This window comes from Heliangelus exortis, chromosome 9, assembly GCF_036169615.1.
Source record: "Heliangelus exortis chromosome 9, bHelExo1.hap1, whole genome shotgun sequence".
NCBI classification, from domain to species: domain Eukaryota; kingdom Metazoa; phylum Chordata; class Aves; order Apodiformes; family Trochilidae; genus Heliangelus; species Heliangelus exortis.
In genome coordinates this window covers 19,418,641-19,433,944 of record NC_092430.1, presented here as the reverse complement: position 1 = coordinate 19,433,944, position 15,304 = coordinate 19,418,641, and the positions used below count along the sequence as shown (strand labels likewise).

The following is a 15,304-nucleotide window of genomic DNA, read 5'->3' as shown; positions in this document are numbered from 1 at the left end:
ATGCCTTTCCATGGGACTTATTAATTTGGGCTGAGTTCTGAGCTAAACAGGGCTCACCAGCATCTGGTCAGCTGAAACCCTGTGCTGAGCTCACCCCTGTCTGACTGCAGAAATAGGGAGGTAGGGAGCAGTGCCTCTCTACTTACGCACCAGCCACAGTAATTTCAGGTGCCTTTTCAAGCCTTTGGGTAGGTTTATTTCCCAGATGGTCCTAGAGAGTCATACAGAAGGATTTATTCATTCCCTGTGAGTGATTAATTAAATTCAGGAGGGATAGGGAGGAAGAGAAAATGGAAATAGGAAAGTGCTGACCACAGCCTCAGGGCTGCATTAGGAGAGGTGTGAAAACAGAGCAAGTGCTGCTGGTGGGAGAAACTCATCCACCAGCATCTGACAGTAATTGTAACACTTGTAAGGTCACCAGCAGCACCACTTTATGAAACAAGCAATGCATTTTAGAGAAATGTCTTCCCCTAAATTACACTTTCCTAGACTGCAGACAAGAATGTCAACTGAGGCAGCAAACTAAAACATGCCACAAGCTGGTGACTTTCAAGGAGTCCCCCCACAATAATGCCCTGTTCAGCAATGGGTCACTGGCTGTGGATGAATCCCCTATGTTTGGGTGGAAGGTGTCTCACAGGCAATGGCTTTTGCAGGATTCAATATTACACAATATTTTAAGCTTGGAAAACCAAAGCACTGGTTTGGTTTGGCTCAGATCAGTTCAGTTTTGTGAGGAAGAAGGATGGAATTGAGTGAATGAAATCTGGTTGCATTGATGGGAATTCTTCCACAACCACCTCTGAGTCTTTTGTGAGAGCTCCAGAGAGATTTCCTGTTGCCATTGCTCTAATAACAAAAATTGATACAGCTAAATATAGCCTGTAAAGAAAAAGGTAAAGGCTTCTGAGCAGAAAAGTCCCCGAGTATTGGGAATACTGCAGGTAAGTTACAGGAATTTTTCTGACACTTGTATTCAAGAACGTCTGTTATCAGTGAAAACCTCAACATGAAGTAATTTGAGTGACATCTGCATAACATCTGTGATATCAGAGAGCTGAATGAGAATTCAAAGTCACTGAATAATGCAGGCAGGCAGAAATTCCATCTGACAAGCCCCATGACCATTCAGTGAGGGAGGAGACAATGTCTATTTGCTAGGGAAGGAAATTGAGGGTAGATAACTTGTGTATATTAAAGAAAAAAAAAGTCATTGCAGGTGCCTGTTTAGTCTAGGTTTTCAGGAAAGAAAATAGACCCCCTCTGTAGTGCTCCAAGATCTACTCATTTTTGAGCAAAACAGGAACTGTTGTACTGGCTCAGAAGCAGAATTACTTTAGCCTCTTCCGTTCTACTGGGCAGGGCCCAGTTGCAAGCCCTTGGCATATTGGACCCTAAGTAATGCATTCCAATAAATTAGTCATATCTCCCGAGCTGCAGTCCAGTCCTGCACCAACAGAACACACAGGATGCACAACACATCTCATCCTTCACTAAACCTCGTGCTAAAGGTCCACATCCCTCATGATGGCAAAGAAAGGTCTTGGCTGCAGCAAATAAGAGCAACTCCCCAAAAGATGTAGAATTTCTTATTAAGGGCAGTAGGCTTAATCTAGCACCATAATACTCCTTGACTGACTTGTGCTAAGTAGCCTGGGCTGCCTAATTTCATCACCTAAGTCCTCCCTAAGCTTTCTTCTGGAGATCATGTAGGGAGCTGCTGAGCACATTGCAGAGAGATCCCCGCACTGCTGCCATGCAGAGAAACGGAGAAGGAAAATTCTGCTCTGTCCCCAGCAACTGTGGTCACAGCCAAGATTTCCTCTCTGGCAGCTCTGCCCAGGTAGAGCAGTCAGCTCACATCCTCTGAGCAATTTGGCAAAAGGAATAGTGAGATTTAGCACGGGGAAAACTTCAATTTGGAAACATTCAGGAGAGCAAAGACCTTTTGTCCTTGGAGGCTTGCTTTCTATTAATTGTCTTTGTACAGGGCAGAGAGACCCCAGGAGCTGACAGCTGGGACTTCTTTAAAAAGAAACAGCCCCCCTTGGTGTTATGTTTGGGGGTTATACCAGGTAATCTCAAGTATTAGATGGAGTCATCTAGGGGAGTAGTGTCTGGGGTGCAGGGATCTGTACTTCAACAGACTGCAGCAGTCAGTTAATTGTGGCTATGCAGCCCTGGGATCCAAAATCAGCTGGCTAAGCACCGCACTCCTCCAGCTCACCGAGCAGAAAGAGGTCCCTGGGCTGTGCCAGAAGTTCACTCGCACACAAAATCCCCTCCCTGGAGCAGCACACAGACATGTGGAGGCCACCACTAACACTCCAGCTGAGGAGATGCTGAGGCTGCTCTGTCAGTAGCAAGATGTCCTGCCCAAGGCATCACATCCCCCCCAAAACAGGGCTCTCGTGGACAAAAATGCCAAGTCTGGTAATAGCAGATGGTCCCAGTGTCCTATAGAGCAAATTGTCCCCTCCCCAGTGCAGGCAGGAGCAGGAAGGAGGGGGGAGGGCTACTCAAGGTGCCCCTTGGGCTGCCTCGGGGTTGGTGCATCCCACACCAGCACACACCTCAACGTGTGCTGTCTGCCTGGCTCCCAGAACAGATTCAGGGGAAAAAAGCCCTTCATGAGGTGCACTAGGCTACCACTTTCCTGTTGTTCAGGGCTTTGAATAGCAAATATTGGCAAAAGAGCAACAGAAGGAATGGTCCAAGCATGACCCCTGAGGCAGAGCTTCATTTAGGATTATTTACCATGGCAGGTGAGTGTGGGAGATGCACCTGGCAGGCAGTCACTGCTCAGCAGCCCCTTTGCCAGTCACCTGCCACATAGATCATTTCCACAACACACCCTTCAGTCCATCCTTTTTTACCTTTCATTGCACATCTCTTGGCTCAGGGCCATGTGGGAAGTGTTGGTTCTCAATTAGCTATTTGTTTTTAAATTGTCCATTTGTATCCCTTTTATGTCCTAGCTGCTCTGGTGACATGAGTGAGCAATTGCACTGTCTCTGTTTTATGTCCAAGCACTGACATAAGTTATGCTGTGTGATCAGTTAATGTGCTGGAACTGTGTGACAATCTCTGGCCTTCCTGCCTGCTTCCATTTAGGAGCAATGCAAATCCTAATAGCATCTCTCAGAGTTAAACTCAGCTTGATAAATAATACTAGAGAAGTAATATTAGGTTATTACTCGGCATTACATCTCTGAAGGCAACTGCATCTGCTAGTTCATAATTTTTTTTTTCTCCCCAACACCAGAGAAAAATCTGACAGGCTGAATTACCAATTCATTTCCAACTAGGAAAACACTGACAAGCTTTAAAGGATAGATCTGAAGAGAAAGCATGGATATCTAAAGATGTAAATTACAGTTGGATGAAGAAACCTCAGTGGGTCTTAAGTAAGGGAGACTACTGACTACTGTACCATCTAAGCTAATTTTTTGCTATAAGCCCCTGCACCATATGTGCTCTTTCTGGCTATTACTTGTCATCCAAATACAAATTCAATTCCAGTTTCAGGAATTATATGGTGAAACCTATTTTCTTGTTTCTTCTGTCTTTATGTATGATTTTACATCTGTCTTAACTCTATTTTTTTGTCCCTCTTTGTGAACATAATTTATATGGTTGGTCTGACATGCAGTGCTTTTTTTCCAAGGTTGAGTGAAACTTGGCGGTTTCAGCTTAAATGAGTGGTGGGTTTGCTAGAGCCCAAAGTGAAGTTGATGTTGCTCACCTGCCATTTTGCAGACAGTAGAAGAAGAACTTCTTCCACGTGTACTACCATGTCCATGTTATGGTGGTGCCAGGGCTCAGAGGTGTGCTGTTCACATGCTTCGGGTGCCGCATGGATGATTCAAAAGAACTGTAACAGAAAACACAGGAGATTTTGACCAGCCTCAGGTCTGTAAGTACATTTTAAACTCACAAAGTTTGAGTGTGTTTGAAATGTACTCAAATATTCCCTGCTTCGCCATTGTATCCTCATGACCCATTGAATCATCAAAGGCTCAGAGATGAAAGAAGGACTTATGGCTAGAAAATGCAAAGGACTCTCTGCTGAAGGGGGAATGGTTTGTCGGATCTTCCTTTTTTTTTTAATCTCAGAACAAATAGCTCTGGTGGATAAATTTCTGCGAGGGTTTTCACTGTAATGAGTAACTGGGCTTCCAGAAAGCTATTTCGTAAATAAAGTAAATAAGCTCCCAATCAAAAAGCCCACAGAAATCAATTGCAAAATCCCCATAGTGTTTCATGAGCTCTGAGTCACGCTCAGGGTGGAAAATTTCCCCAACCACAGTCCTGTAGGGAATCATAAAAGAATATGGTCCTTTCAGATAATTTTAATGACAACTGGCTATTTCCTATCAAAGACCTGTCACCATATTCAACTCAAGAAAAGACACCTTATATATCTAAACATCTTCTAGTGGCCCAAGATGGCACTGACAGGTCATATTCACCAATGCTATCATTCAACTGAGCCAATGAAACCGTACTAAAAAAGGATTTACTGAGCTAGCACAACTGTTTAATCCTTATATTTGCCATAAGAGGCTTTTACCTTTTCAGAAATGGCTGTAATTTATTTTGGAGATTAATAAGTTTTCACCAGGTCAGACTGAATCCTGAAAAAGGACATCAGAGGATCCTTAAGCCTTTCTCTCCCACGAGATGGGTATGGAGGTGGAACTACCCACCCTAGAGAGGGTTCACTGATTAAGTATGAACTTCACATATGAATGTATTATTTTCAACCTCAGAAATATTTACCAAAAAATCAGGGATCACGATCTACTGGACAAAAAGAAAACAGTCACAGCCCTAAAAGCTGGAGAAGACCGGGCCATACTCCTGGGGCTGGCCATGATGGTGTGCTCTATCATGATGTACTTCCTCCTGGGAATCACCCTCCTGCGGTCCTACATGCAAAGGTAATTTCATGACACTCACCCTTATCTCACACAATCTGCTCCAGCTGATTTCTTGTGGCTTATTCTTGTCACTCTTTTTATTAAAGTTCTCTAATTTTTCCTTTGGTCAACACAGTGCTGATTTTCTACTTCCCTGCCCCAGGGTAAAATACCCACAACTGCAGATAAAGCAAGTTGAGTAATATCAGCATAAGCAACGGAAAAATTAGATCTCTATTTGACAAAATCTTGATCCATAGGCTTTAGATTTGCCACAGTTTAAAACCCATGTAATATCTGTATCAGCTGTCTGACAGTCCTCTGAACCCTCCAAGTGCCTCTGGGGCAGTTGCTACAATGCCCAGCCAAACACAGGAGAAAACAGCAAAAACATTTAGTAGCCTCGAGAAACAACACGCTTTCAAATGAAGAATGGAGAATTAATTTGTGAGAGAAATCAAACTGCTTTGTAGCATGTAGTTTTCCGTGTAGGGTATTGCTTTCATTTTAACAAGTGAAATCCTCCTGAAATACAGTAATTCGCTGAAAGTGAATGATCTTTCATCATTACTGCACTGCATTTAATTTTTCTGAGGTCTTTTCTGCCACGGAGCAGGAAGTTTGGCTTGTGATTCATTAGCAGCACTCAAAATCAGTTTTCAAGCACCAGCCCTATTTAAAATCCAGCCCAGACTTTAATAAGACTGTCAACATTGTTTCTTCAGCCCTGATCAGTGGAAGTAGCAGAATGAAATAAGTGTAATTTGGGATCCAAATGTTAGTCTGTTGTGCCCAAACTCACCGAGCCAATATCTGGCATGTTTTGGCTTATCCACCACAGGCTTCTTCTTCAGGCATGTACCTGCAGTTAACTGGTGTGAAAATCCCCAATTACATAGGTGCAGCTCCAGGAAAATGTTCCTTCTTGACCCTGTAACAACGAAGAAAAAGTAGCAATGCCTGAGGATAAAGTGCACTGATTTGCAGCATCTTATTTGTGCAATAAAGGTATTCGGCCCCTTTTAAATGCAGGAAAAGTCTAGATTTTGAAAACAGAGATCAAGACCTGTTAAGTATCTGACAGCATTTGCTTTTCCAAACTGCTCTCACAGACCTTTCAGCAGTATCAGGGCTAGCTAGAGAGGCTGCTAAAGTCAACACTGACCATGTGGAAAGAGATGACTTATATGAGAAACTATGTGAAATATTGCCAGAAGATATCAAAGCACCTCCAAAGTATTAAATATTCCATCTTCACAAGTCTCTTGTAGGTAGATATTACTTTATTACACCCATGCATGAATAAAACAGCAGTCAGAAAGGTGAAACTGAGGAGAAGATGACAACCCAGGAGTCTTTGCTGTCACTTCTCTTAGCACAGCCAGATCTCCTTATGGGTTGTTCTCCTTTACAGACAACAAAATACTGTCTGGGAGAGGAAAAAAAAATCCTTTCACTTCTCCACAGAAATTGTAGCATAATTTAATTTAAATGTGAAACAGAGTATACAAGTAAAATCACTGCTGAAATAAAATACCAAGGGAATTAGTCAGAAATCTTTGATATCACTTACTGTGTACTGTGCCTTTTGTAGGTTTAGCAAGGCAGGGTGGGGGACAGGAAAGCCATGTAGGGTGTGAGATGAGGGGTCCAAGGGGCTGAGGGGGATCCCTGGCTGAGACCTTCCCCCCAGCCCATGAAGGGGTTCACACAGAGCCCTCACCATGCCCTTCCCACTGCTCTTGTCCCTAAGGAAAATACAGCCAGAGATTTTTAAATACAGGCAAGGAACCCAAGGGAACATTGCCCAGGCTCCATCGTTCCCATTTTAGCCTCCAGTGAGCTGGAGATAAGCTGAAATCCTCCTGAACAGTTACAGACACTGACTTCACTCACAGAAACCCAGCAAGCTGCCACTAGAAAAAAAGTCTTTCCACAGGTGGAGCCTCATGCAGTACCACTTGCATGGTACGGTGCCTTCATGATTATGAATATAAATACCCTGGTAAGGTAAAGTCAGACTCCACTTTAAGTTGAACTGGACTTTGTCTTTAACCATCATAGTCCAGTATGTCCTGTTACACCTCCCTTTCATTTACACACAGGCATAAGTGAATGGGCTTTTTTTTTTTTTGTTACCAAAGTACAAATCTTACATACCACAGAATAATATGTTGTCTGCAATGTGCAACATGAGGAAGTCAATCCATTCCTCAAAGCCCAAAACATGTCCTGTCTCCTACAAGATGCCCCCTGATGGAAAGCCTAAGCTGCATGTAGTGTTTGTTGCTCATTCTTGCCATGCTCTAACATCTCTTTTTTTCATACTTAGTGTCTGGACAGAAGAGGCTCAGTGCTCACTTCTCAATGCATCCATCACAGAAACCTTCAACTGCTCATTTAGCTGTGGTCCAGACTGCTGGAAAATCTCTCAGTACCCCTGCCTCCAGGTGTATGTTAATCTCACCTCTTCTGGCCAGAAGCTTCTGCTCTACCACACTGAGGAAACAATGAAAATTAATTCTGAGGTAGGAGCACAAAATATAATTTCTTCCTAAACAGGTTTCTGGAGGGTTGCTCACCTTATTATTCCCATTCCTTAGTTTAAAGCAGCATAAGACTTACACTGCTCCTGCTTCCCTGGTAAATACAGAGCAGAGAAAGCAGAAATCAGTGCACAACGTGAGCTCACATCTCCAGAGGGAGCAGTTTTCCACCTTCATCGTTTGCAGGATGGAGGCTGGAGCCTCCTTCATCCTTTGCCAGTGCAAGCATTGATTTAGAGGCAGGCACAGCATTGAGCACTTGTCACACTGATATTCCCATGGAGCTGTGGACAGGTCACTTCCCACCCAAGCATGGCTCCATGTGTCTGGGAACACCCCAGTGATGTGCATGGAGCATCCCTGGAGCTGAGCCAGGAAATGGCAGGGCCAGGGAAGGCAATGGGGAGAGAGAAGGGCCCAGTGTCTCACAAAAGTGGTACTTGGGTCAAGGCACAGCACTCACCCTGCAGATGGTGCAAAAATGCTGAATGTTTGCAGATCAGGGACTATCAAATCAAAAGCAGCAGTATTTAAAAAAAAGAGTCCTGGATTGTGGGCATGTATAAGCTAAGGAGTCAGACTGTCTTTCTGTCCCTGATTCCAGAAAGTGAACCAAAAATCTGATTTTTAACAATTTTGCAGACTTCCTCTCTCTGCTTCAGCAAGTACAAAATCCAGCATAACTGTCTAGGTGGGATGGAGATGGCTCCTGCCTGGAGGCTCTGCTGCAGGCAGCAGGAGCCCAGCAGGCACAGGCACAGCTGAGCTGCACACCCAGGCAAGCAGCTGCCTCCTCACAGCTGGCTGTTTGTTCCCTCCACATAGTAAGGCAAAATAGCACTAAGAAATCGCCCTCTTCCCACCTTTGTCTACAGCCCCTGGGTACTTAAACCTGCAAGCTGCAGGGATGAAGCTGATTCCTTAGACTTTCAAGTGCCAGATTTGCTTTAACTACTTGGTTATCCAAGGTTGCTTCACCCCCAGCTATGGGTGCTTGACAAAGTGTAGCACATAACAGCAGAGCCCCTGTTCGAGCTGCTGACAACATAACCTATTGTGTTTCTATTTATGGCAGCAGTTCAGTAGACCAAATTACTTCTGCATATTAAGATGAAGCAATATTAAAATCAGTCAAAGCACAGAGCGCTTGCACCAGGCTGGTTATTCTGCTGGATAATTAGCTCCTGTGGCTGAGAGACAAAGTCCTCTGGATCTGAAGGAAAAAGGAGCACTGTCTTCCCCTCTGGTGCAGTGGTGCAAAGAGGGGGCACTCACTGTTTGTGAAGCCTGTGGCAGGACAGATCCCACTTGCTGCTGGGGCAGGAGCAAAATCCAGTGACACTCGTGCTGCAGTTAGGCTCAAAGAGATCAGCTCAGTCTCAGTGTTCCACTGGATCCAAATAAATCAAGAGATTCAGGATAAATCTCCACCTTCTGTTATTGATGATTTTTGCTCGCTGAAATTCTCCCAGGCACCACCTCCTCTTAATTTAATGTACGCACAGTTAATACTTTTCCTGCCCAAGGTTGTTTTACAGGTTAAGCTCTGCTCTCAGGAGGACTCCCAGGTTTTCCTGACATACTGTGGGCTATGTGACCTGAATCCAAAAGCAGTTTTGAATGGAAGCTTGCAATGCCATGAAATACCTGGCTTTTCATGCCTGGTGGGGGTCTGCAGGGCCTCCAAGCTCAGATTAGCACAACCCATCTCAGGTCCCTGGACAAGTGCTCCCTCTCCCCCAGCTGGAGAAATGCCCATACAGCAGGACCAGCAGCCCTGAGCACGGCTGGTTTGTGATGCTCCAGCTGTGTGCTATCTCCTTCTCTCCATCCAGCTACCCAGGACTGCACTTCCTATCTATCTCTTTGCCAAATAAACAAACCAAAACCCCATCCCTGGCTCACTGAGCCCTGGGGACATAGCAGGGAATTGTGCTTACCCTCCCAGGCCAACACCAATGGCCTTCCAAAGGTCAGCATCCCCCCACTGCACACACTGAGCAACATCCCAAGCCCATTTCTCTTCTCTCCCCCCCAGCTAGGACAGATGAATCAAAATGCACTCTGATTTTAAATACTGATTAGTCTCAGAGACTTACTGTCTAACCTAGCTGTCAGCCCACAAGGTGAGGTGAGGAGCAGGTACAGTTTATATTGAGATCTACCCCGTGCTGCTGCCAGACTCTGGTGGGAATCAGTGGGAAGTAAATGGATATCAGTCAAGCTGCTTGAGTCTTTCCCAGGAAAACACAAAAGGTTTTTCATGGTTTTTCCTTGCTCTCACTGGGCATACTTTATCTCTAGCCTTTGAGACAAGCCCAGCTCCTCATCAATACTACAACCATAGCAGTTTAAACACTTTCACAGCTGCACTTTTCCTTCTCAGCTCTAAGAGTTAAATCAGCCAGTGTTCCCTTGTGCCTGGACCATAGAGCCAGGCTGTCACCCTGAGGAAGGGCTGAGGTAGTTAAAGGCCCCATTTTGATCTCATATTATATAATTTTCATTCTTTTTGTGTCATCGGAGAGACCACTGATTTATACCCATGCTCTGTGAGATAACAAGCAGGCTTTAATCACCAGAATCACTGTTCTGCCAGCTATAACTGCCCAGTACTCAGAAAGGATTGGGGATCTCATGGTTTCCCACCAAAGGTTCAGGTATTTATAACCCAGGAGGAGTTTGCCTTGTTTAGGGGGAGTAGCAATGTTCAGCTGTGGTTCCCAGCAGACCCATTTCTGGGCTGGGGATAGAGAATTCAGTCTGCAGGAATCAGTATCAGCCCAGTGCAGACACAAAGCTCCTCATTCAGCCCTCAGTTGAAACCTGTTGCACTTTCCAAAAGAGATGTACAACAATGTCCTGACCACTTCTTCACAAAGATTACCACAGCACATCTTATCAAAGTTTCCAGCCCCAACTTCCAAGCTCAGTGTGACAGGGACATACACCCCAACACAGACATATGACAAGAACCCTGCATTTCACAGCTCAACCTGAAACAGGGGCTCCTCTGGCAGTCAGGTTGTCAATGTAACTTTATTGTCTTAAATGAAACAGCCCCCAGCTTTCCTGGAGGAGTTGTGTGATTTCCATCCTTGGAGATACTAATGACTTTACAAGAGAAGCCCCTCAGAAATTCTGCACAGAGTAGAGCACTGGACTGGACATGACCAGAGGTGGCTCATCCAGGCTACATATCCCATCCTTTAAATAGAAAATCTGAGCTGGAATTGTTATAAAAAATTCTCTCTGTAACTGTCTGGTATGTCCTCCTTGTGATCAGATTGCAAGTAACACAAGAACTGCTTTTTCTCACAGTGTATCACAGAATCCTCATTTGAGGTAGAGAGCCAGATATTGTTTACTTTCAGATTTTTGGATTCTCAAATGTTCTACAATGCAGAGATGGAACAGAACAGCACAGATTCAGTAGTCTGCCTTCACAGGTACAACATAACAATTGTGGATAGAAAAATTCCATATCAGGCAATGGAGAAAAGTAGATTAAGATCAAACCAAAGAAAACACCCAAAACATCCTGTTATCCATGTCCACCTACCCATGATCTGTGAGCATTCCAGAGCCAGCCCTGGGCTATCCCTGGGATCTTGCTGGGGAAGTGAAGGCATCAAAGGAGACCAGGAGCATCCCACAACAATGCACACAGAGAGTCCTTGTGCTGAGGAGCTCCTCAAAACTGAGGCCAGGGTGTCTCCAGGAGCTCAGTAGAGCTGGAACAAGGCAGACAGCACGCAGAGTAATCTCGGTGAGTGCTTGAGACACTGTAGCCTGGAGACTTTCATCACAAGGAGCCTGGCTGAGAGACGAAGTACATCGACCCCCCTTGCACAACTCTACATCAGAACTTCATCCTCCCAGACCCTCAGGCACGGGCAGCCCAACACTGCTGGTGGCTCTGCCATCAGGTATAGGAGGCAACAGCTCAGGTTCTACTGCAGCACCAGGTACCCTTGGGAGAATCTTGGACAATACTGATTGCAGGAAGCCAGGCCTCCCCCTGCTGCACTCCAGGGATATTTCCACAGACCTGAAGTACTGTAATCTGTAATAATTTGGGCTTTTATGTGCCTGCTGTTTTCCAACAAGGGGGGAGGGCCAGACTTCGGCAAGAGTGTCCGAGCCCCCATTTAATCTCCTCACTCAGGATAACAACAGCTGGATCTTCAAGAAACAAAGATGTAAAGCACAAACTTGCAAGAAAAAGAAAGCAACAACCAAGAAAACTATCTGAGCTAGAGGTACTGCTGCTATGATTGTGAAAAAACATAATTTAGTAAAAGGAAATGACTGAAAAATTTCTCCAACTTAATATATTATGATCTATTAAAAACCCATAGGCACTGGGATAGGGCTTCTGGTTTGGACATTTAAGGCAATGCTGGGCAGAGTGCAAGAGAATATCCTGGAGGGAGCAGCCCTGCATCAGCAGGAAGATGGATGATATATTACTGCTCTGATATTTTCCATCTTTAATTTCTAGAGCTCTATGAAATATTCATAATGGCACCACTGCCACGCACTGTCTTTAATGCTCCAGTCTGTTAATGCCAGAAAATCTTTCTGGGGTGCTTAAAACCATATTCTCTGCTAATAAACTTGCCAATGAATCAATCAAATCCTATTAGAAGGTTAATCCTCTGATCATTATTAGGACTAGGGATCTATGGAAGTATATTACAAAAGAGTCACAGCCTAGTCATGAAAAAGAATGGAGGGACATTTATAAAGCTTATACACTAAAACAATTCCAATCAAAAGCCCTGGGTCCAATAATTTGATTCAAAATGTCTTTTTTCCTCATAAAACTCACTCTCTCATTACATTATGGGAACATTTGTATAAAGGTGTCTCAGCAGCCTTCTCCTCTGTGGGTCAACTCCTGTGCCCACCACAGTCACTTTGATCTGATCCAAGTGAGATTTGAACTACCAGATTTGTGTTTACAGAGTCTATTACCCATCTAACCAGCAGCATATGCATGCCACTTAGGATGAAGAGGTACTTCATCAGTTCCATTTTTGCATGTGTAAATTAGAAATAATAATATATTCACCTATCTCACAAGGCCACTGTGTAGATTAAAGCATTAATGTTTGTACAGCACTTGGAGGTGCTCCAATGGGAGATCACGTAGATGTTGAAATTATTGAATTTTGTCTGATAAATTTATTATTAGTTTAATAGTGTTCCACTCTTATTATGAAAAGCATAATCATCCTGAGATTTTTCTGCTTGCCACGTGAAAACAGACATTGTATTTGGTTTGGAGATGCATTTTTTTCTCCCTCTAATTTCTTCCCAGTGTTCCTACATACCCAAGTGTGGAAAGAATTACGAGGAGTCCATGTCACTGGTGAACGTTGTGATGGAAAACTTCAGAAAGTACCAACGCTTCTCCTGCTTCTATGACCCTGAAGGTGTTCAGAAGAATGTGATATTAACCAAACTGTACAGCTCCAACGTGCTGTTCCACTCCCTCTTCTGGCCCACCTGCATGATGATCGGGGGGGTGGCCATCGTTGCGATGGTAAAGCTGACTCAGTACCTTTCCCTCATCTGTGAGAGCATCCAAAGGATCAGCAGATAAAAAAAACAAAAACTCCTCTGAATTTCCGTGCAGCGAAAATACTGTTTTCTCATTCTTCACCAAAGAACCTTAAGTTTGTAATGTGCGAGTCTGTTATAAGTTCCTTACTATATTCTTATAAGTAGAGCAATAATGCAAAAGCTGTTCTATATGCAAACATGATGTTATAATTATGCAGACAACTGAAAAAATACTGTTTTGTGTTGACTGTCTATATGATCTTGTTTTATGCTGACACTAGTACTACTTTCTCTTCTACAGCCAAAATAGGGCTCAGTGTGTCCATTTGCCAAGCTTACTCACTTGACATTCTTAATGTAAAGGATTCTGGGGGTAATTCACCACTGGACAAAGGGCAGCCAACCACTTGCACATCACTGAGATCTCACATCTGGCTCAGTCCATTCAATAGATTTGTAGCTTTGTTTATTGTTGTTTACAGGAGGAAAAAAAAAAAAAAAAAAAAAAAAGATTTGATAGGGGGCTTTCATGGCAAGATAGCACAAAAGGGATGTACTGAGGCCAGGATAAGCATTTCCTATTTTCAGTATTTTCAGTCGAAGCAGGACATTGTGATGCTTTGTGTTTGATCTCCCAGTTCAGAAGTAAATTTTACCCTACAGTATTTAAGGTCTTTTGGAAAATACTTTGTAGTTTTATTTTACTTAGTGTTATAATTTCCTTCTGTCGTATCAAGATCATCTTTGTCACTTGCAGAAGCTGTAGCCAAAAAAAAATCAGCTTTTCCATTTGCTATTTCAGTCCGAGCCCTATTGATGGAGATGGGACCAGAATACCTTAAGTAAAGGTTTATGACTCATTTGTCTTGTATTTGCTACCATATCACTGTAAAGAAAAAAATAACACAATCTGCTATTTTTTCATTTTTTACTTCCAACTATTTTAGATTTTTTTACTTGATATATATACAGATATATATATATAAAGAAGCTATATTATATCTAGTTGTGTATTGGAACCTGATTATGGGTTTTTTTCTTGTTTTTACCAACTGGAAAGTCAACAGTATAACTCATGTATTTATAACCTTCATCCTTGGATATTACCATATAATATGGAGGAGCAGCACTGCAGGATCTTATACAATATTCATGTTGTTGTTTTAGTCAAAGGTCACTGTTGTTGTGACATCAGAATTGAGAAAAATCTCATCCAATTCCATGGCTCTATTAAATGAATTGTTAGATAATCATCTTGATACATTCGGAAATCTTTCCTGACCTTAACCCAGTATACAGTGCTAGCTGACTTGAATTATGATTTTAAAAGACCCAGATGCAATGATTTATTGGAAAAACTGAGAATCTCATAGGCAAAGATATTGTCCTATCTGTCAAATATTTACCATGGGGACCCTGCCAGTATAATTTCATGCAAACTATAGTCACGATTCCTGCATAATTTCTCTTTATCCCCCTGTAGAAAACATTTCTTCTTGTTTTATATTTTAAAGACACCTCTCACAGTTTCTCACTTTGCACTCAGCCTGAAGGACAAACAAACACAAGGCAGCTCCTGTGAGCACCCTGTGAACTCACTATCCAATAACTCAAAGAAACCATTTACAGGCCTATTTAAACCAGGAAGCCAACATTTCCCCCCCCCCCCCTTCAAAAGGACTGCAAAGCAAATACTCTGCCTGCTTCATCTCTATGTAAGTACCTTTTGGCAACATAGCATTAAAAATTAAGATGTTACAAAACTTTACAAGTCATGCAAGTGTAACATGAGCTGTAAAAAAAAAAAAAAAAAAAGTTCTCAGCAGTGCAAATGAACCTGCAATCTTGTAATCAGTACTTTAATTTTCCTTAGATAAATAAATTCCTGGAGGGTGGGGGTTTAATCAGGGCTCCAAAAACATGTAATAAAAATATGAAACTAAATCTCCCAGATTTCAATATCTTCTGCCTTCAGATCTGGCTTGTTTCGTCCGACTTTTCTTAGTAGCAGCCTCTATCACCAAAAAATGATGAGTGCTGAAGCAACCAGGGAATTTGTAAAGGTTTCTTCACTAAAGTGTGGTTTTGATCAGTCTGTGGAGTTCATAGAAACCATCATCAGTGGCTCAGGACACCCTCAGCATCAGTGAGACTGGAGTCACAAAGTCTTCAGTGGACTGACAGCAACCTTTACCCAACCATCCATCCGCCACCATAGAGTGTGAAACCCCTGGTGACAGCGTGGATGGAGAAAGAGATGGG

The 15,304-nt window shown here is 43.2% G+C and overlaps 1 protein-coding gene across 11 annotated transcripts in view; it reads left to right on the top strand.

The window, feature by feature from the left end:
- Nucleotides 1–14,986, top strand: part of LOC139799991 (calcium-activated potassium channel subunit beta-2) — a 132,139-nt gene extending 117,153 nt beyond the window's left edge. For 6 of the 11 annotated variants that reach the window (XM_071752633.1, XM_071752624.1, XM_071752629.1 and 3 more), the window contains 3 exons: nucleotides 4,776–4,946; nucleotides 7,258–7,453; nucleotides 12,798–14,986. In XM_071752633.1, the coding sequence (XP_071608734.1) occupies nucleotides 4,776–4,946; nucleotides 7,258–7,453; nucleotides 12,798–13,082 (652 nt within the window). In that variant the 3' untranslated portion in view covers nucleotides 13,083–14,986. Of the gene's footprint in view, nucleotides 1–3,670; nucleotides 4,947–7,257; nucleotides 7,454–12,797 lie in introns of all 11 variants that reach the window. The other 5 variants (XM_071752634.1, XM_071752626.1, XM_071752625.1 and 2 more) reach the window with 3 other exon arrangements.
- Nucleotides 14,987–15,304: the final 318 nt, after the last annotated feature.